Source organism: Pseudopodoces humilis, chromosome 3 (genome assembly GCF_049639895.1).
Source record: "Pseudopodoces humilis isolate 2021_Gansu_Grassland_sample_001 chromosome 3, ASM4963989v1, whole genome shotgun sequence".
Classification (NCBI taxonomy): Eukaryota; Metazoa; Chordata; class Aves; order Passeriformes; family Paridae; genus Pseudopodoces; species Pseudopodoces humilis.
The window spans coordinates 88,159,639-88,180,481 of NC_142202.1; the positions used below are offsets into that span (position 1 = coordinate 88,159,639).

Below are 20,843 nucleotides of genomic sequence, written 5' to 3' on the forward strand. Positions count from 1 at the left end.
AATTGCATTTATATGCAGACATTGGTGTAAAAAAGGAAAAAAAAATGCTTAAATGAAGTTTTTTAGTGCTAGAGGAAAACAAACTTTGATAGCCAGCACAAAATATGCCTTTGAGATTTACATCCCAAACTAATTTGGGCGGTTGTCTATGGACCTGCTGCTGGTTACAAATTCGCTGAATACCTGAGATTTCACTACAGTACTATTTACCTTAATTTTTATCTACTGTAAAGGCAATCATATGGTAGTCTGTGTCCAGTTCCCCAGTACATGAAAATATTGACAGATTAGAATGAACCCTGGTGGAGGGTCACTGAGGTTATTAGAGGCTTGGAGCACAGAGTGTATTGTGCTTCGTCACCCTTGTGATGAGACTGAGGAGGGAAATTTCCTCTGTCTTAGTGACCTAGCAGATGAATGTAGAGAGGAAGAGACAGAGTGTCTTGGAGGTCACAGTGAAAAAATGTGAGAGACAGGGAAATTGTATCTGGCAAGATTCTGAATAGCTCCTAAAGGAAGAGTTTTCAGCTGGGGGGCAGATATTGGGAGAGAGCTGTTGTCTCTATTCTTGAACATACTAAAAGCTTGACTAGATAGGATCCTAAATAACCTGATTTAATTGTGAAGTTATGCCTGCTTTGAGAACAGGGTATAACAAGATCACTTTCTAATGTTTCATCCAATCTAAATTACTCTATATTCTAAAGGGCACAACTAGGGGATTTCCTTCAAAAATATCCCAATGCTTCAACCCAATAATACATGATAATTCTCTCAAATTCTCTTCCTGGACTTGGCTCAGAACCTTTTCCAAGGCAAAGGGGTTGCCATGTAATAGAACTTACTGAGACCCAACTTCAGAGTAGTATAAATACTCTAGTTGTGCTGAAAGACAATTGAGATAGGAATGTAAACATCAAATGGTGTTGAACTATACTTAATTTTTTTCCAGTGAAGAAAATCAGGTAGCAATTAACAAAGTCCAGAAAGGAGTTTTGATGAGAAGTAGACAAGTGAAATAGAAATGACCAAGAATTTCTGGACAGGGAAAACAGGAACAAAATAAGAAAGTCAAGAAATTGGGAGGTAAAGACTCCCAATGTATGAAATAAACCTTATGCAGCAAAGGGCTAACTCAAGATTAGGCAACTGAATGAAATCTGAGAATGGGAAAAGTAAAAGAGGTTGTGATTTAACACAAATATGAGGAAGTTTGCATGCTCTCTATAAGGATAACCTCCTTAACAACACAAAGTGATTGAGTATTATAAAATTGTCTCACTGATTATAGATTAAATAGGAAACAGCAAGTGTCTGCATAGAAAAGTCTGCCCATTAGCAAAAATAAAGTCATAGTGCAGAAATCCTCCATGTAGGGTGGCCTGAGGTAGCATCTGAGAGCATCAGAGATATATGGCTCCCATCAGGTACCTCCTCCATAGCATCCTGCAAGAACTCACAGCAGGCAGGGAGAAATAAGAATCTTGCTGTGTAAAACCATGGAGAGGAGAGTAGGGTAGCCCATCCCTGGGATAGACAGGGGATGTGTTTCTGTGGAAAACCTATATGAAGTGTAAAGGTATGAGTGTACTTGCAGTATGAGGGAACCCCATGGTTTTGCACATCTCCTATGCTCCTCCTGTCTTTATATGCTTTTACTATGATGAACTGAAAGTTGTCAAAAAGTTGAATTGAAATTTTAAAGGCAAGTTCAGGGTTTGCATGCCCTACCTAAAGACACAGATTTACTGGGAAATTGAAGAAAGCGAACTAAGATATGTGTAGCTTCCTACTAGCACTGTAGAAGTGCATGGCAATGCAGAGCAGCACTGTCCTGCTCAGATCCTATTGTAACTATGCTCCTATGAATGAGGAAAAGGAGTTCATCACCTTCAGCTCTTGCTCCTCTAAAGTCCAAACAATTCAAGTTCTGTCACCTTCAGAACAAGCATCAGTGAAGCCTGATGAATAAAGTATGTGCAAATTTTTAAGGATAAGAATCAGCTACTGCTGTTACTTCGCCAATAAAGTGAGATTAAGACTCCAGCCCACTAGAAAATACCCATTCCATACGTTTAGGTTTGGTTACAGACACAGGTTACATGTAGTATTGAGACTGAATGTCTTCTATTATATGAGTATTTCTGTCTTGAGTGTGCCTATGTATCTAAACAGTGGTATTTGATTTTCTTCAGCTATCTTTCTAAGAGTTCTCATTTGAATCAGAAATTGAAGCAGGCAACTTGATCTTTTGGCACTATCCCAATCGTTTCTTGTCAGACCACTATTTAAACACTATTACTTCACAAAGAGGCTTTCCACCGATAAGGAACTTGTGTTGTTATTGAGATAATCATCAATGCATTAGGACAGTATGTATCAAAATTAACGGCTGTCATGTGGGCGACCACCAAGACAAAAATAATGCCACTTGTTGTGGTTACGTGTAGCATAAACCCATATCAAAAAGAAAAAAATCGGGTTATAATTGTCAATGGTTTTTACACATTAAGAGCAGGGTATATGGAGAGAAATACTTTACCTGACACTTTGAACTATTGTACTTAAAGAAGTTAGGTGAAATTTAATCTACCTGTAGATACCAATACTGCAAACTGATTTTGCCATCCCATGCTCCCTTTACAGAATATGCTCTCTTCTGTAGAGAGCTCTTCATCTAACTTATTTTAGGTATCTCTTAGCATAAAGATCTGAGACATATGCAAAATTCCTTTCATCAAGAAATCTGTATTTCTTCAGTTAAGTTTCTCCCCACTATTAATAAACCCCACCAAATTTCAGCCTGATTTTAAGAGCTGAATTCAACTTGTGAAGTATAACTGAATTTTTTTTTTCCCAGTGGGATTACACAAATACATACAAAAAGATAATGGTAATGTTCTTGGAACAACAGTATCTCTGGTTTGATAACTTTCCCAATACTGACAGAAAGTGTTTACTTATTAATGACACAGCAAAATCCCAGTAAATCTAAGATAGTGTTTTGAGTACTATCACTCAGTAATTATTTAAATCATGCTGCACATAAAAAAAAATAAACAAAAACCAAAAGAAACACCAGTGTTATTATTGCTTCAATCAAGCACTCAGAAGCTTAAAAACAAAGTAAGGTCATCTATGAACCTTCAGTCTGGCCCTCTCAAATACATTTGTTTAATGACTGATGTTTTTCCCCTATCTCATTTGTAAGGATAAACAATGCTCTCACATAAATGAGCAGTGCTTTACTACTTTTCTTACTGCCAAAGATCTTAAATCTAACCGTGGATTCATCCTCAATACCAAATTACACATTTTCTCATTATTTCTTCTGCAATAATGCAGATGGGTCTGACTACTTCAGAAATTATTGCTTATCTCAGAACAGCCCCACTAATGTAAGGACTGGAATGGATTTTTATACACTGAGAACTGAAGACACAGAGATTAGAAGTATTAATTAGTTTTGAGTACAGTCTGAAGTGGTTCAAGACTGTTCAGAAACAGAGTTCTACATAATTTCATAAATATAAGTACAGTATTTACAGACTTAAGTTGAAACTGACCGCTCAGCACTTCTGAGAACCAGATTCAAGAAAACTACATTCAATTTTACACCTAATTTTATACCTAATAATCAGTAGCAAAGTATCTTGTTTGACTACCTGTCCTCCAAATTTTTAAGGGACCACATGACAGAACAAATACAGGGAATTCATCAGTTTTCTGCTGCACTAATTGCAAACTCTTGCCCCATTTCCTGTGAACATTTCTGCTACATGCTAAGGAATCCTGTAAATACTACCATCATTTACAAGCCATATTACATAAGCCATTAAGTCCACAGCCCAAACCAGTCTAGCAGGGTACAGCAATGTACTACATTCCTCTTGAGAGGGCAGTTACACACTCATTCTAAGCATCCAAAATTAAGTGTTACATTAAAGCCTGTCTTCCATGCCAGGCTTTAGCCTTAAGATACAGTAATCCTGTTTAAGCATTTCTTCACTTGAATTTGTAAATATGTGTATGTATATATCTATATATATACACACACATATTACATGGAATTTCATTCAACTTGTTTTATGAAGTTCCATCTACTATCTTCACAATTTAAGTATTGTTGAAAACTACCAGAATTGTTACTAGAGAGGAAGATTTTCTGTTCCTTAGTCATGTCTAAACAGGGAAAGAGTTCAGAAGTTGACTTTTTGCTTCCAACAGACACACATTCAGGCAAATTTTTTCTTGTTTAATGAAATCAACTGAAGTCAATCGCAGTCTTAAGTTTCTAGAGTTCCATGAACCAAGCTTCCATCACTAACATATTAGACCTCTTAACTGAAACACAACTTCCTTACCCATGATGAATTCTGTAAAGACAGAACAGAATCTGATCTACATACAGAAATTGCATTAATTTTAAGTAAAAAAATTCCAGGCATTTTACTTGTAGTTGTTTTACAGACTTCTCCTAATTTAATGGGCAATCAAATCAGGATTTTTAAGTTGAATTGGGTACTGATCTCTGATAAACCATCATTTACATCAATCAGCCCAGGATAATGAAGTTACAGAATTTATGAAGATTTTGTCTTTGTCATCGTTCCTATGATCTAGTCCATCTTGACAACAGAAATATCAGTGACTTTGGTTGTCATTCCACAAGATCTCATTTCTTCAGTCAAATGAAGCTGTATTCCATTAAACAGAATGCCTTTTAAACCATGTTCAGCTACCAAAGCAAAGATGATCCTACGTTTATTTTATTAAAGATTTTGCTATATTATTTTAGGAATTTTTAAATCATAGTGCTCTTTATAAATGAGGCTGTAACTTCTCCAAAGCAATCCTTCAGAAATCTCATTGACTGATACTACAATCCCTCCACACTGTTTAGAAGAGATGTATTAGCCAAAGTTTTACTGTACGCAGATATGAACATCAATCACCTCAGCTGGCTACTAAGAACATCTTCCAGTTCTCATCAGGAAATTTAGTCACAGCTCTGGAAACTCACATAACGGGTCTTTGTTCACACAATTTTTGGAACATCTTCTTTGTACATAGCTTCAGTCTTGACAATGAAGAACTCTATCATACTATTTTTACCTGAATTGGTGATGATTCAAGTGTTCTCGAATCTTTACTGATACATACCCTTTCTGCTTTAGCACAAAAACAGCTTCAAGAACACTACGTAAGTGACCTGTTTTAGTATGGGGGCAGCAAGTCACAAGTAAGCTACATGAAAAAATACTGTACTTTCTACCATTAATTTTTGTCCACATTTATTTATGATTAAAACAAACAGCAAACATTACAGCAAAGGGGACATTCAGGCCCAGATTTTTTAAAAAAAGAAGAAAACAGATGCCTGACTAGATTCTGAATTTAGGCACCTAGAGATTGCTGACAAAGTACACAAAAGTAAGTGAAAGTGATGAGCATTTCAGCAAACTTCGTAAGTGCATTTCAGTATTTATTTAGATGTTTTAAGCTCTCGCACTAGATTTTACAAGCTGGTGAACACTGGCAAAAGTATTTCTCCCACAGAACTATAACCACACATTCCCAAGACAGTATAAATATATGGTTGAACTAACATTAATACACATCACCATTTTATCAATTACATAATAAAACAAATTATCAAGTATCCAAATATTAAGTTACGCAGCTTTAAAGGCATACAAAATATTACAGAGGTCTGCCCAAGTCATAGCAGAAACTCAAGGAGGAAAAACGAAAAGAAAAGAAAAAGATCACACTTTCAACAAAGCAATAGTTGGTAAACAACTCTCAATAGGTACAGTAAAAGAAAACTACAAGATTTTTCAGAAATTTTCTGATTAAGAATTTTTAGCTACAATAACAAAGCATTTCTACCTTTTAAAAAAATATTTACTAAAGTAAAGGGCATATTCTATACTTCCTGCACAAGACAAAGGCAACATTTTACTAGAAATATTAAATAGCCCCTCCCAACCTTTTCAGGCCCTCTGTTAAGTTGCACATGAAGTGCCAACATTAATTTTACTGTAAGGCTTTTTGTCTGGAGACATTAAAGACTTGTGTGCTTCTGTACAATTTAAAAGATCTTCTACATGAATAACCAGAGTAATGACTTGCAATATGGAAAGGTTCAGGTAACAGAAAAGTACAGATGCAGGGGTAAAAAGTTGCTGTAATTCATAGTATTAAAAAGACAGACTGTGCAAATCCTGACAATTCTAGTGCGATTGTGGGAGACAAAACATACAGTGAGCAGGCAAGACTACTTTAGAGGCCATATTCTTCAATATTGAAATGACTGTAGAAAAAAAGATAGTAAGGTCCAGATAAGCTGGTAGTTCTCACATCATCAGAACTATGTTCATTTTAAGGAAAAACATGTAGCTGATATGCTGGGTATTTTGGCACCTAATCTCTCTACAGATTGATTTATTTTAGTACCCCAATTTTTAGTAGTTAAAACTAGGTCAGTAAGACTCAATGGCATGATTAAAGGATATTTGATCTGATAATTAATGAACAAGGAGACAGCTCAGAAACAGGGTACAGCAAAAACATTTACTGGGTCTCCAAATAGACATATTTAGCTAAACATACAAGTTGCATTTCTATTGAGCCTTTAGCCTAATAAATACTCCTAAGGAAGCTTCCTTTACTACTAAAAAATACCAGACTGATGTTCTTGGCATACAGTCCGCTTAATTCTAGTTTCCATCCTTTATTCCCAAAGAAGTACTATAGGCTGTTGAGCTTTACTGAATACAACAATTATTTCGGTGACCATTGGAGTCTTTAAAGCGCAGACGCATCTTGGGGCGGTATTTCTCCAAGTACAGAAGTTGCTTGCTGTTAAAAGCTCCACGCCGCTTCCTGGATGGAAAAAAACAGATTTGAAATGGAACATTAGTCTACTGCCCAGTGAAATAATATCACCAACTAGAGAAAAATATTTTTAGGTCACTTAAAAAAGCCACCTTCAAGTCAAGACAGTAACCAAAGTAGGGATAATCGCAAGTTAAGTGCCAGGAAAGAGGGTGGTAGCTTCCTTTCACAAATACATCACCGGACCACATGCTCAAAGGGGTACATAGCATTTTGGACAGTGTTCTAGCCTATGGCAAGCACAAGACAGAGATTTTACATTAAGCTCTTTAGAAGAAACTTCAAAAGGAAGCTATAGAGCAGATGAAAGATGGTCTTTTTAAGAGCTGAAGTTATTTATTCTCTTAAAATAATTATGAAGAATATGGTAATAATAAGAAAGTACATAAACATTTGAAGTCCCCATAATAAGATGCTGAACAGAAATTGAGCTTTGTTTTCTCAAACTGTATGTGAAATAAAATGTACATGTTGGCTGACTGTTTTGAGTATGTATCTGGCTTCCTATTCCTCATTTCATATACAACACTACAAGATGAATTTAATTCTTCAAAGGCCTGGCAATTATGCAAGAAGTATTTTGTCATTGTTTATAATGGATGCAGCTTCTTTTAACTATAGCTGAAACCTGAGACATTAAAACACTGAGGCTAAAACTGTGCTCATCCAACTAACATACATTGATTAAAAAATTCAAGGAAATATTTGCCTTCAGTAGACCATCAAAAAAGACAAAGGTATTCTGCCTTTCATATGTAAATAAATAAAGAGAACTCTGCAAATCTAACTGAAAGCTAGGGGCTTTGTTAATGGGTGTTCTGAGTTTTTCTTAAATCTCCCGAAGTAATTATGTACAGATTCTAGTTTCAACAGAAAAGCGCCAATTCCACTGGTCCAAGTCCTACAACACTGACTGTCTGCTGTACAATTTCAGGTGTACTAAATTAAATACCTTACAAAAAAAAAAAAAAGCATCCAAGACAAGAATAACATTGGGAATTTCCTTCAGTGCCCAAGGTTGTATCAACATACTGAATCTTGGGACCAGCTACATGTTAGCATCACACTTACTGTCTTATGAACTGCACTGCATCTTCATACTTCATTCCACATTCTATCAGTGCAAGAGCAACTAAGACTGGAGCTCTGGTTCAAAAAAAAAGTCAGTTTAGTTTGTGTCAAATCATACTCAGAAAAACAATTTACTTTGTTTATTGCATATATGATGTTTCTTCTCTGGGAAAGCAGAAAAGGCAGAAGGCATTTCTACATTCACCGAGACATAATATCACCTGGTTTTAAAGTAGCCATTCTCATTAAATAGGGGTTTAAATTAACTCTGGTCAACCTTAGCGTCATTCATCTGACTTGAGATACAGGAGAGGACAACAGAAATAAAATGCAAGTGATCTTTAACCATTTGTTTCAAATCAATTGATTCTGAGGAAGAGTTGCATATGGGTTTTTATTCTCCAAAATGAATCATCATTAGAAGCAGTCAGGATGTCAAAGCAGAAATCAGAAGAGGGGCTGAGTTCAGTAAGAACCGACAAATCCTAGAAATAGTGTCACAAGTTGTGGGAACAGATGCAATCCACAGACTGCTGCACTCCCCTGAGGATTTCCTCATTTGCCATGGTGTTCCTCCTCTGACAGAATCAATTTTCAGTTACAAAAGCTTGACTTAAATCAAACTCAAATACATTAGCAATTTATGACTCAAGAAAACAAACAAACACAAGACAAAACCTCACACCACACAGCAGCAGCAGATTTGCACATATAGTAGTAGCTTTAAGTGGTTTTGTATGTCCAGGGATTTAAAAGAAAACTTACAGGATAGAAAGCTAGGACTGTCTTTTCAACTAATTAACTGTCCTGTTTTGAGGAAAAACTAACCAGTATCATTCTAAGCAGCAGAAGAGGACTTGTTTTGGTAACATTCATCACTACAATGAACTTTGTTATGTGTGAAGCCATAATGCAATGGATAAGCCAGGCTTATGGACAACAAGGCCAAGAAACCTCCATTTTATATTGGACATGCTGAAATCCATGGCTAGAATATAGCAACTCCTTTTTGAACAGATCCAGTTCCCAGGTAGACTAGAATAGCAAAAAAAACATTTTCTCACAACTGTTGGAACTCTATTCAAGATCATAGCAGCAGACAGAAGGAACAGGGCTAAGAGAAGAGTATTTAGTATTATGCCTAAAAATTTTTGTGCCACTTAGAAATGAGACAGACAGCTTTGGGACTTTGGAAAACACTTTTCATCCCCCAGACAGGTGATGGATGAAAGCTGGTCTTCATGTGCCAGAACCACCCATTTGTTTGTGGTTAATAGTTACAATGTCCTTGGTTCAAGGAGACTGACAATACCGCTGAAACGGAGATGGAGAGAAAGCAGGCAAGTGCTAAAAACCCAAATCCATTAGGGAAAAACAGACAAAAAAATCTCAATGGAGCACTCATCAATATACTCGGTACAAGAATATACTTGTTAACTTAATTCTGTAGACTTTATGAGAGCTGTGACCAAAGCATCATTTCTTGACCTAAAGATCTTTAATAAATACATACAACAGTTTCCTGCCACCTTAACTACTTTTAAGCATAAGATCATCCCTGGGTACATGACTCTTTTACATTTGCCTCAAGCTTCTGCACTAGATCTTAACAAGTCTGACCAGGAATGACTGTTCAACAAACCTTTAAAACTTCACCCACCTTCCAAGACCAGCAACACAGTGTACAGCAATACAACAACCAGGTTCTTCACGAAATTTAACTTTAAGGAGGTTTAGCCAATCATCAACAATCTGGTTGGATGGTGGAGCACCGTCATCAAAGGGCCAGTCCTAGAACACAAGATGACAAACACAAAGACAATTCTTGTAAGCTGTATACATAGGCAAAAAAAGGAGGAGACACAATGGATAAAGAGCTGACAGCTGAGGAAACCACTCAAACCTACAATTTTCTAATAGTCTAATTTTAGCAGTATTACAAATACACTCCTCTCTATCAGAGTTTTCATTGATCACATGACTTAGCTCAAAACTGTCCTGACAAGAACAGATGTCTCCACATCTTTTTTCTCCGCCAGTTGCTAGAATACACTTGAAGTTAATAAGATGGTGTCAAATAATCTTCTTTTGGGGGAAGGAGGTAGAGGGAAATGCGTTAGTATTGAACTCTGTTTCTACACTACTTACCAAAACTTGAATGCCTTCTTTTTCCACCGGAGCAGTGTCATAAGTAGCTTCACACACTCTTACCACTGTGGTAACACCATATTTCTTAAGTTCCTAGAGAGTGAAAAAAAAAAAAAAAAAATGCTGAAAGAGTAAACTAACTTCACTTACCATTTAATTTTTTCAATAAGCTAACTTAGTAATTAATTCCAAAATTTTCAGTAGCAAAACTCATGCAAATGCTTGCCATCCTGCAAAGACACAGAAAGCTGAAATGACTGAAAAAGAACGAACTTCTTTTCAGCTGAAAGCTGAAAAGAAAACTTGTGTGCTAACACCAGATACTTTAGGCTTTTCTGCAAATATAGTATGTGCAGATTAAGTTTTGTTATGTTGGATCAGATTTTTTTCTTTTAAAATCAGATCCTGATAAATAATGATTAATCAAGTAGTCTATCTCCAAAAGATCACTCATTTTAAAGGAACAGGAAGCTTCCTGGTTTGCAAAGCTACATACCTCACTAAAAGTATTCTGAGCAAAGTTCAAATCTTCCCCCCCCCCACTTAAAACAACAGGGTTGTTAGACCATTTACTCTTAAGAGTTACAAGCACAGGCCAATAAATTATTCCAGTTCCAGAGTTGTCATGACTAGATTTAGCTTCCCATTTTGCTATTATACTACATAAAAAAAAAAAAAAAAAAAGCAATCCCTCTTCATTCTCCCTGCAACAAATATTATTCACACTGCAACTGTCATGGTAACAACTGAAGCATAACCTAAGCACACCTGATCTACTTGTGAGAGTATAAAGGCAAGCAAGAGTTATCTTGCTCTATTTCCTGTAAATAATCCTGCACTGAATGCAGAATTGAGCCATAGTGCACCTAAAATCTCACTAAGGAGGGACTTAGCAAACTTGGACCTTCCCACGAAGTAGCTCTGCAAGGAACTTATTAGCATACACACACACTTTATCCAACCATGCAATTCATAGTTCCAACATGGTTTAGATGATAAATTCAGTACTAGCAATATATTCCAAGCCACTGGCTTTAGTCGGTAGCATGTATCAAAGCACTTAAAAGTAGCTTCAGCAACTCTGGGTGCAGAGTAAGCCTCTTGCCACAAATTTCACTCAAGTAGACGCTATGACACAGAGGATCCTCTTAAGCTACACTAAAACCATGATCTGCTAATAGTGAAGGAAGCTAGACGGTGAAAGCGTATTGCAATCCTGTACTAGAACCTAAGGTTCTGACCCACAATATGTATCACCATGCAGGAAGTACAAGGAAATGTTACACCACTTCAGCCCAATCTGAACGTGAGCCCTGACCACTAAGAGATGTTTGTATTGTTCTACACATAACTCTGCTAGATAATTCCTGTTTTCAGACCTAAACAATGTACTTAATGTACCATGTAGTAGACAGTATAATTATTACTTCTCTCTCAGAATTACATTTGTGTAGGCCTGAGTATATGTGATTTGTCTGCAGATTTGCAGATATCTGCAGATTTGTCTGCAGATCTTCAAAGCACAGCACCAGTATTTGAAAAGAAAAATCAATATACAGTCTCAGTACCTCCTCATATGGCTTTTACAGCAGTTATCAGCTAGTAAAGGAAAAATAGCATGCTGTTCAGGGATTAAAAAATACATCAGTAAGAATTCTGTACCTCTATAGGTTCTTACCTCTATAAATTTGTTTAAGGTTGCATTGGTTGGATTATGTGTGATCAGGAATCTCATGTTCTTGTAGGTGATTTCCACAGGAGCTGGGCGGTTCATTCGGGCCATATTGATTTAGTTAAACATGCAACAAGATTATGAAAGGATTAAAAAAAATTCTAATACAGAAGTGATGTAGAGAAACCGAAGTCTACTTCACTATACTCCACGTGAAATTCTCAGTGCTTGGAAGAATGAAGTTGGGAGCAATGGGAAATGAAATGAACCTCCTAACAAGAAGCAGCAATTCTTCAATCCAGTAATACTGAGGCAAAAGAAAGGCAGTGCACTGAGGTTTACCCCATCCAGGTCTGAATTCCGTTGTTAAATGCTCTGCCAATTTCAATCAACTTCTTATCCTGGTCAACCACTCTTAGGGGGGCTTCTTGGTGGAGTAGTAATGGATTTCTACAGTTCACTTGTCTGCATAGAGGTCGTGCTGTGCCTGGCAGTAGTCTCCACTGCCCTTCAGAAACTCCATAAATGTGTGACCAAGAACACCACAGAACTGCTGTAAAGAGAGGGGGGACAAAAAGCATAATGAGTACAGGTGAAACAAGGTTATAAGACATCAAGCTTTATAAAATGAAAAAAATAAAAACACAGCAACTAAGCAGTTTCACAAGGTTTATTTTTTACCCCAAGAATTAGTTTTCTGTAACAATCCTGTTACCTTTCTTAGCATAAATTGCTAGAAAATAAATACTTTTTCTTATTACAAAGTTTCCATGTAGGGTTTTTGCAACACCAAATCAGGTAATGTATTAAAACACAGACTTCAGCTGTGCTAAACACGGCAACAAGTTGTAAGAACCCCAGCATTTATGAAGAGAATAGTTTTTCCAGGACACCCATACAACTGCCTTCTCCATTTTAAATTGAGAGACATCACAATATCTACTAAAGTTACAGAGAAAAATGAGTATAAATCCACCTGACTCAAACAGGAGGCCTTGAAAGCAAATCCAGTCTTTGTGGCCTAACAATACAATGGGAGCTTTTGAACAGAGGCTTTTGAGGCACAGATTTGTAACTAAGAAAGATTTCACATGCTAAAGGCTGAAGACCAATGGCAACCTTCATATGCTTTAACATAGAAGTCTTTTTACACCATGACTTCATTAATATACTGAGAAAGCAGTAATGGTCTAGGCTAAAACCTTACATAGGCAAGTTTATTGAACAGGTCATTCCTGTCCAGTGGTATGCTGCTTAGCTATAGTTAAATTTATATATATATATAATTGCAAGAAATGACCAGGAATTAAGATAGCAAATGAACCGCTCCAAGTTGTGTATTTATTTGTAGATGTTGCAAATGAACCACCCATACATGCTTTTGCACACCAGAAAACCCTTACAGCAGATGCGTTAAGTTTCCAGTGCCCAGATACTCTACCAGTATTACTGCTTGTACCTGTCTAGAGAACAGGAGGGAAGAAGAGGGGAGTTGTTTTCCAAAAGAGAGGTACAAGTTGAACCACATGTCCACTAAACATACTTAGGTATTAGAGAGAAACATAATCAATCCTACAAATACTTAGCAGAAAAAAGTAATTATGTTGATAAGTCAACCTATTTTCATGTTTTCAGACAGCTTCCTGGTAAGAGTTTTAACGTGCATGTTAAGACAGAGGTATGACTTGTAAAAAACAAACAAAACAAAGATACACACAATAAAACCCCAACCTGCTAACAAAAACGAGGTAAGTTAACAGAAAGAAACTGAGACGACAATTTCACATCCACTTTGCTGCCACTCCAGAGATACTACCACCACCTGGCAGCAATGCAGACCTATAGGATTAAGTTTGCCAGCTACTTGTAAAAAAACCTACTTCAGTATTTACCTTTAAGAACTTGAGAGAGAGCAAGAACTCTAAATATAATAGGCGTGGAAAAGGAGTAAGAAGGATCCTCTTAAGTCAAAGGTGTCAACAGAGTAACAGGAACCAGAAGAATTCAGACTCGGAAGAACTCCAAGAATCATCATCTGACTCACCACCCATGCCCTAGCAAGGTGGCAGGTGTGCACTTAAAGCCTCCTAGGACCACATCTAGGGAACAGCTAAAATAGCAACTGAAAAAAAGAACTGAAGGTAACTTATTTAAAGCCACTTTCAATTAGTTTAAGAAGCAGAAGAGCAAAAAGGGACAGGAGAGCTTTAAGCAGATATAGCTGCACAAGGTCTCATGCTGCTTTTTGCACTGCACCGGCAGATTTCATGTCTATCTCTTCTTGAGACTGCTAAGAATCACATACAGACCCATGCCCTGTTAAAGGATGAGGGAGTGAAGGCTGTCAGAAATACAAATGCATGCAAGTAAGGTTGAGCACACACAATGAAGTCACTAGGATGAAAACCTTTCAATTGGCAAAACAGAGATTTTAGGGAGAAAAGAACATTTAACATGTCGCGATACCAGGGCAGGTAGGAAGAAAGAAGTAACCAGGTTTCATCCAGTCTTCTAGGCAGGCTGTCCTTAGTCTGCAACTAGGGAGTTCTCAAGATACCAGACAAACCAGTAAACACTGAAAAGGGCAGGCAGCAAACAATTAGTTAAGTAAAAATCTTTCTTTTTTAGTGCAGATTGCTGATGACATTTTAGAAACTGGGTGCACACTTCAAATTCTTATACAAAGCAGAAGCAAGTATATTATGCAATGTTATGTTTGAGTTACATGTGTCATTAACCCTTACAAAGGAATTCACTTTGTTAATTACTGGTTTAACAGTCAGTATTAAACACATCAGAACCTTAGTAATTCACACATCTAAGGACTTAACCAAGCATGTATTTAAGCCTCACTGTTTGCTTTGGCAACTACAGAGAACCAAAGCTCACATTTCCTTTGATGTGAATGCCATCACTTCTCACCAATACTAGCAGGGAAGTTTCACAGACAGACCAACTCCTTTAGGCAGCAACACACTGTACTATCCCAAGACAGCTTTGCCAACCTAGCTTCATTCTGTTCTGGGAGTCAAGTAAAAATTAAAGGTAAGCAGTAAATGGACATGCTGTTTCTGTTTCTGCAGTTAAGCCAGAGTACAAGGCTTCACTCACTTTCAGCAAAAAGACCTGGAAGATGAGAAATCAGCTATGAAAATAGCGTTGTAGTAGCGATGACCTCAGGCTTTGAGGGAACTCAAATGGTGTAATGAGCTTTCAAACGGCCTGGAAATACATCTTTAAAAATAATTTATTTTGTCTCATATAGTTTTGGTAGGTAAGCTATCAAAACAGTCAATACAGTGCATGAAAGCAAGAAGTTGCATAACCGAAATTCAAACATGTAGTGTTGAAGGCAAAGGTTCTTTAACAGAGTAACAGCAACTCATCACTTGTACCATCAAGTTGCGTACCCCAGCATGTTCTTTTCAATTTACATATATATTTTCCTTGAGGAAATTTAACACTGAAGGATTTTTTGAAAAAGTAGCAATTTCCATCCCAACAGAAAGCCCAACATTTAGACCATAAGAGCCATCAAAATAAACTTGAAAAACAAAACTAGGGTTAATATGCCAGGACAACTTACTGAGAGAAGGTAACCTGTCCATTATAGCTGCATTAATTATGATTGTATGACCTACTACAATTCAAGCTAGGATAAGTTAGAGAATAGTCTGTTCAAGCAGAAGGAAGGCATCTTGAAAAGGAAGGCTTTGATTCATGCCCTTCTCAGGGACAGAAAGGTGAAGTACCTGTCATCACTGACAAGCAGATTCACGTGGCTGTTTATTTGGGGTTTGAAACAATCACTCATGTCTGACAAAAATGGTTTACGAAAGTAATCTATTAGTTCTTTAGTGACATGGGGAAAGCAGAGAGATGCACGGTTATTTCACACTGTTGACGGTCTGGTTCACAACTCAGTAACTTCTTGAAAAGCATGCAAACAAAAGCACTTGTAAGCACAGTTATATGACACTTTACATTCAGAAGATATGCAAGATGGTTCATGGTTGCTCAATCCACCTGCTCATAGACCAAAAATATATACCCAGATCCAATTATGTGGTCTCACATTCTCCTAAGTCAAGACCTGACACACAGTCACCTACTGAAACCACAGGACTAAAACTCGAAAACTAAAATAAACTAAGTTTCACAACTATATGAGAACACCTGCAAGGAAGTTCATTGTTCTAACTTACTACCCAACAAAAAGATACTGAATGACAAATACCTCCAACTTCCTCTTACAATTCAAGGCCTCAGTAGCAACTGCCAAAGCAGACAGGGAAGAGTGGAAGGGTAAGGGGTACAAACTGCAAAGCCATTACGCAAGGTAGAGGCACACCTTTATAAAGCTACTCTTGACAAGATGTACCTCCTATCTACTGGGCACATAAATGCCTGTCCCCATGATATCCACAGCTATAACACTGTCCATTTTAGACCATGGAAAGCAACCCATTGCCTATGAAAATACATTCATATCTCTCCAATGGGAAGGGAGAATCTAAAGGTTTATCATAAATTTGTTGTGACATGCTCTGTGCCAGAAGGATATTCTTGTGGTTCAAGTATGCAGTGAAGGGGGAAGAAAAAATTATCTCAAAACTTCCTGAATAACAAGTCAATGCAACTTTTAGAGATGATGAAACCAAGGCCATGTGATCGGGTTCTAAGTTCTGCTTGGACCACAAAAACAGCATGCAAAGAAACCTTAAGTGGTATTGGAAAAAACTAGACATCACAGAAACCAATCCATCCCCTTGTCTAGCACTTCCTCCTGAGTTTCTAAAAGGAATCTCCAAGTGACTGAACACTGTCACTTCAATAGCAAACTACATAAATCCTGTCATTTTATTAAATAACTATTCCATTATGTTTTAAGCAATAACATAAGAAACATAGCATGTACAGCAATAAATGTCTACATGTATTTCATCAAGTTCAATTAACCTATGAATGCCTAACAGAAAGTTGCAACTGAGAAGAAAGCAGTAAAGACTTTCATTTAACAGAAGTATTTCTTCCATTGATCCAGTAGAGTGAGTTTTAATTTTTAGAAGAAGGTGACAATCTGTTGCTTATTGTTCAGTAATACCCTTATCTGGGTCTTCTGGTTAATGTTTAAAACAAGTGATTGCTTACAGTCAGCCTACACACTGGGACAGATCCGGCATTCTTATGTGGTGTGTATTTTGTCAGAACATGAAACTTTCACTCAATAGAAGTTATTAGATAGGGCTAACTTCTATTTATTTACTGTCTTACTGACATTTAGTTTCAGTAAGACAATGACATCCTGTTGCCTTGGCTCTTACTATATCTGTCAAGCATTTTTATTTCTCATTCTCATATTTCCTCTCACGCCTGTGCAATTTTTGTATTACCTCTTCCACATTTTCCCCATGAAACAACTCTGTTTCTGTAAAACAATTTCAAAACCCTTTGCTGTTCCATTGCTGGAATAATATGATCTGACATTTAGGTGTAATCTTCAGGTTTCTTGATTTGGCAGTTTTATGAGATTAAAAAGAGACAGAATTCATACTTCTGAGTCACTGCTTCTGAAAGACTCACCAAATGCAGGGAGACATATTGGAAAGTTGTCTGTAGCAGAAATAAGAAACACCATATTACTGGACCTTCATGCCACCAAACCTGTACAATTGTCAGCTCATAATACTTGCGATGTGCATAGCTGGCTACCACTAAGCAAACAATCCTGCTTCTATGGTCATAGATGACTTGATTTTGTTAATTCTTTGTCATTCTTGCTTCCCTACTTTTGGAGAGCACACTACCACCAGCAAGCCGTGCATTGTTTGATTTTTTCCTGCTTAAATACACACTGTGCTCTGTAGTCACAGATGTTACACAGCACAAGGCACCGAGATTACTAGGTGAGTTAAAAAAGGAAAACGAAGCAAAAACTGGCAAGTGAAACCTTCTGAAGCTGAACTGTGATCCACCTCCAGAGGGAAGTGCCTTCCTTGAAAGGACAGATGGCAAGGTCTTGAAAGCAGTTTCGGACAAAATTAAGATACTTCACTGTATTCGTGAGCTTTTGAGGCTTAAGGCAGATTGTTACAGAAACATCCGCTTCAACATGAATTTAATGACTCGTCTGCGGACTTTTCCTGCCGAACAATGCCGACTACACACCCGAGTTCGGGCATACCCCACCTCTACTGCATAGAGCTCATTTTGGAAAGGACTCACGTCCTCGCTCGCAGCCGGCACTAACTCCCCGCCCGAGTACGGCGGAGACAAAGCAGCCGCCCGGCCGCCTTTGCCCCGGCCGCAGCCGCGCACGTGGGGCCGCGGCGGGGGGCGAGCGCTGGCCGCGGCAGCCAAGCCTGGGAGCCAAGCCTGACAACCAGCCGCCCACGGGCAAGTCCTGGCTTGCCCGGGCAGCCCCGGGCTACCGCCGCCCCGCAACCGCGGGGTGCCGCGCTCGCGGCCTGCCTGTCCCAATCTCTCCCCGGCACGGAGTCACTGTCCCGCCCGGGACAGCGCCCCGCGGGCCAGGCCGGGCCGTCGCCCCGACTGCGGCGGTCACGGGTTCGCATCACGCCTCGATCAGGCTCCCGACGCGGAGCCATCTTGTCCCCCGGAGCCGCCGCCCGGCTCGGCTTCCCCCCCGCAGGGGGCTCCCGGCACGGCCCAGGGCGCGGAGCCACGGCAGCGGAGGCGCTGCCCTTCCTGGCGGGCGGCCCGGCCTGGCCCGGCAGACTCCGCCGCAAAGAGCCTCGTAGGGAGAAGGCCAGGCCGGCGGGCGGGGCAAGCGGCAGCCGAGCTCACAAAGCGGCTTTGTGCCCGAGTCGGGCCGCCCAGGAACCGCGGAGAGGTCGCCACCTCCTCCTTTCTCGGTGAAGGGAAGAGGAGCGCCAGCAGGCGGGGGCAGGAGAGGAGCACCGGGGGGGAGGGAGGCCGAGCCGTGCCGCAGCCGAGCGGGCTCGGCTCCCCAGCGGCCCGCCCGACGGGAGCCGCAGCCCGGCGCTTCGAGAAGGCGCCCGCAGCCGGCGCGGCCCGGGCGACAGAACAAAGAGACAACATGGAGGAGACAGGGTAGAGGGCGAGGAGAGGCTCGGTAGCCGAGGGGCCAGGGCGGGGGGCGCGGGCGGGCGGCACTCACAGGAATATGGTTACTCATTGAAGACTGTAGCCTGATCATACAGCCGGGGTGCGGGCGCCACCGCCGGGGGCAGGAGGAGCAGAACCAGGAGGAGGAAGAGGAGGAGGCGCTGGAGGCCGCGGAGCTGCCGGCGGGGGTTCGGCGGCGGCGGCAGCGCGGGGAAGGACCATACAGCGGCTGCAGCGGGCGGGCGGCTCTGCGGGCGGCGCCGGGCGGACGCGGCTGCACCAGGAGCGACTCTCGGCGCCGCCTCCCGCACGAGCGTCCTGGGGCCCGCCCCTTACGCCACTGACGGGCGTCGCGTCCACTCAATCAACGGTGCCATCGACGAGTCCGGGGCGGGCGCGAGGCCTCGGGGGGCGGGGCGGAGGCGGGGCGGGCGGGCGCGAGAGGCGGGGGCGGCCGGCGGGAACCGGTTCGTGAATGGGGCCGGCGCGGGTAGCGCCCCTCGGGGCCGCGCCGGGACACCCCGCGCGCGCCCCGCCCGCCCGCCCGCGCCGGTGGCTTCGCCGGGAAGCGCCTGGCGCGAGCTCCGGCTCCCCCGGGACGGAGGGTTCCAGACTGTTCCCTGCGCCGCCGGTACGGGCCGGCCGGCTGGCGCTGCGCAGCCCTGTGCCCGCCGTGGTGGGGCGAGGCGGCAGAGCCGCTTCCACGCGGGTCGTAAGACACGGGATGGCGCAGCGGCGGCCCCGCGCGGGCTTAATCCGTCGGCCCCCTTCGCCCGCGGGCTGCAAAACCGCTCTGGCGACTTTAATTCCGACAGGAAGGTTTTAGGGCGTTCTGCCCGCAGATTACCCTGTGTCCTTTAAGTCGAGATGAAAACCATGATTCTGGTGTTGCAGATGGGAGCTCAGCCCAGTAGGCCAGAAGCGGTGCGAGAAACAACAGGGCTCGCTCAGCCTGGTGCTCCCTCCCGCTCCAGGGAAAGTCTCCCAGGGCACAGGGCTTGCCTGAGGAGCTGCAGCCGGCGGTGGGAAGCGCCCATGGTGCCTCAGGGATAGCGGCATGGCCGGCGATCCCTGGCTGGACACCGGCAACCGGGGAAACACCTCAATGTGGGTCACTGCCAGCTTTGTGAAATAACAGCCTATTTTTAGCTTGAAATCGTCTGGAATTGTTCTAGTTGTATTTAGCTAGTTAAGTCTTTCTGCGTGATATTTTATTACTGCTATACGGATTACAAGAGCTTGCAGAAGTTGGTTTTGATATAAAAAATAAACAGCCCCAATCTGAGTGTCTTCAAGTTAGTATCGCTCTATACAAAGGCATGGCTGGTTTGTGATTTCGCCCAAATGTCCTGGGTTTATAGAACCAGCCATGGTTTTGTCCAGACGGGGTTTTCATGGTATCTGACACATGAGAGATGTGCTATTCAGAACATGTCTAAACTATCTTTTGCTCCACGTGGCTTCAGGGGGCCATAAGCTAATTTCTAACCAGGAGCTATGTCTCTGCTAGGATAATGTACTTAGCTTCTCAGGGCTATAAATAGATCTGGGCTGTATTTATTTACATCGTGTTATGTATTTACTGACTTAGAGCACGTGTCTGGTCATCTCGCAGCTGTTTCCACTTCTCCATATAAAACTTCTTGGAAACGTGATCAGAATGCTATAAAATAAGATGATCCCAAGGTTGATGTCTGCTTGGAATATTGTTTACTTTTTGGTGGTTGTAATGATAGGAAGGTTTCGGGAAAAAAAGAAATAAAGTCAACGTAACTTCTATCAGTAGTAAAGTTTGATGAACTTGCTCTGATCACAGAGTTCTGTGATTAAACAGCCTTGCTTTAGTCCGTGCTATTTGGTTTTTGTGTTTGAGGTTTTTTCCTCCAACAGTGCAAGGTTTTGTTTACTGCTTCATTGCACAATAAACTGATCAGGATTTTAAAATCAAATTACTTTCTGCTGC

General features: G+C 40.8%; 2 protein-coding genes across 2 annotated transcripts; both read right to left on the reverse strand.

Annotated features, from left to right (window-relative positions):
- Window positions 1-5,277: 5,277 nt before the first annotated feature.
- PTP4A1 (protein tyrosine phosphatase 4A1) lies at window positions 5,278-11,938 on the reverse strand. Its single transcript, XM_005518123.2, has 5 exons — window positions 11,798-11,938; window positions 10,120-10,212; window positions 9,632-9,762; window positions 7,972-8,046; window positions 5,278-6,888 (listed from the first exon to the last, which is right to left on the reverse strand). The coding sequence occupies exons 1-5, from the start codon at window positions 11,900-11,902 to the stop codon at window positions 6,771-6,773; spliced, it is 522 nt and encodes a 173-aa protein (XP_005518180.1). The 5' UTR covers window positions 11,903-11,938; the 3' UTR covers window positions 5,278-6,770.
- A 266-nt stretch (window positions 11,939-12,204) lies between these two features.
- LOC148184695 (uncharacterized) lies at window positions 12,205-19,177 on the reverse strand. The gene is made up of 2 exons (XM_088053146.1): window positions 18,933-19,177; window positions 12,205-12,344 (listed from the first exon to the last, which is right to left on the reverse strand). The coding sequence occupies exons 1-2, from the start codon at window positions 18,969-18,971 to the stop codon at window positions 12,249-12,251; spliced, it is 135 nt and encodes a 44-aa protein (XP_087909272.1). The 5' UTR covers window positions 18,972-19,177; the 3' UTR covers window positions 12,205-12,248.
- Between the last annotated feature and the right edge of the window lie 1,666 nt (window positions 19,178-20,843).

What these genes read in the sequence shown, in the direction of transcription:
- PTP4A1 (XM_005518123.2), bottom strand. Translation starts at nt 11,902, where the DNA reads ATGGCCCGAATGAACCGCCCAGCTCCTGTGGAAATCACCTACAAGAAC. An exon ending in CCTTAAACAAATTTATAGAG is followed by an intron (nt 10,213 to 11,797) that starts GTAAGAACCTAT and finishes TTCACTCTCTAG; the next exon opens with GAACTTAAGAAATATGGTGT. An exon ending in TGTGTTGCTGGTCTTGGAAG is followed by an intron (nt 8,047 to 9,631) that starts GTGGGTGAAGTT and finishes TTTTTGAACCAG; the next exon opens with AGCTCCAGTCTTAGTTGCTC.
- LOC148184695 (XM_088053146.1), bottom strand. Translation starts at nt 18,971, where the DNA reads ATGATCAGGCTACAGTCTTCAATGAGTAACCATATTCCT. An exon ending in CAATGAGTAACCATATTCCT is followed by an intron (nt 12,345 to 18,932) that starts GTGAGTGCCGCC and finishes CTCTCTTTACAG; the next exon opens with CAGTTCTGTGGTGTTCTTGG.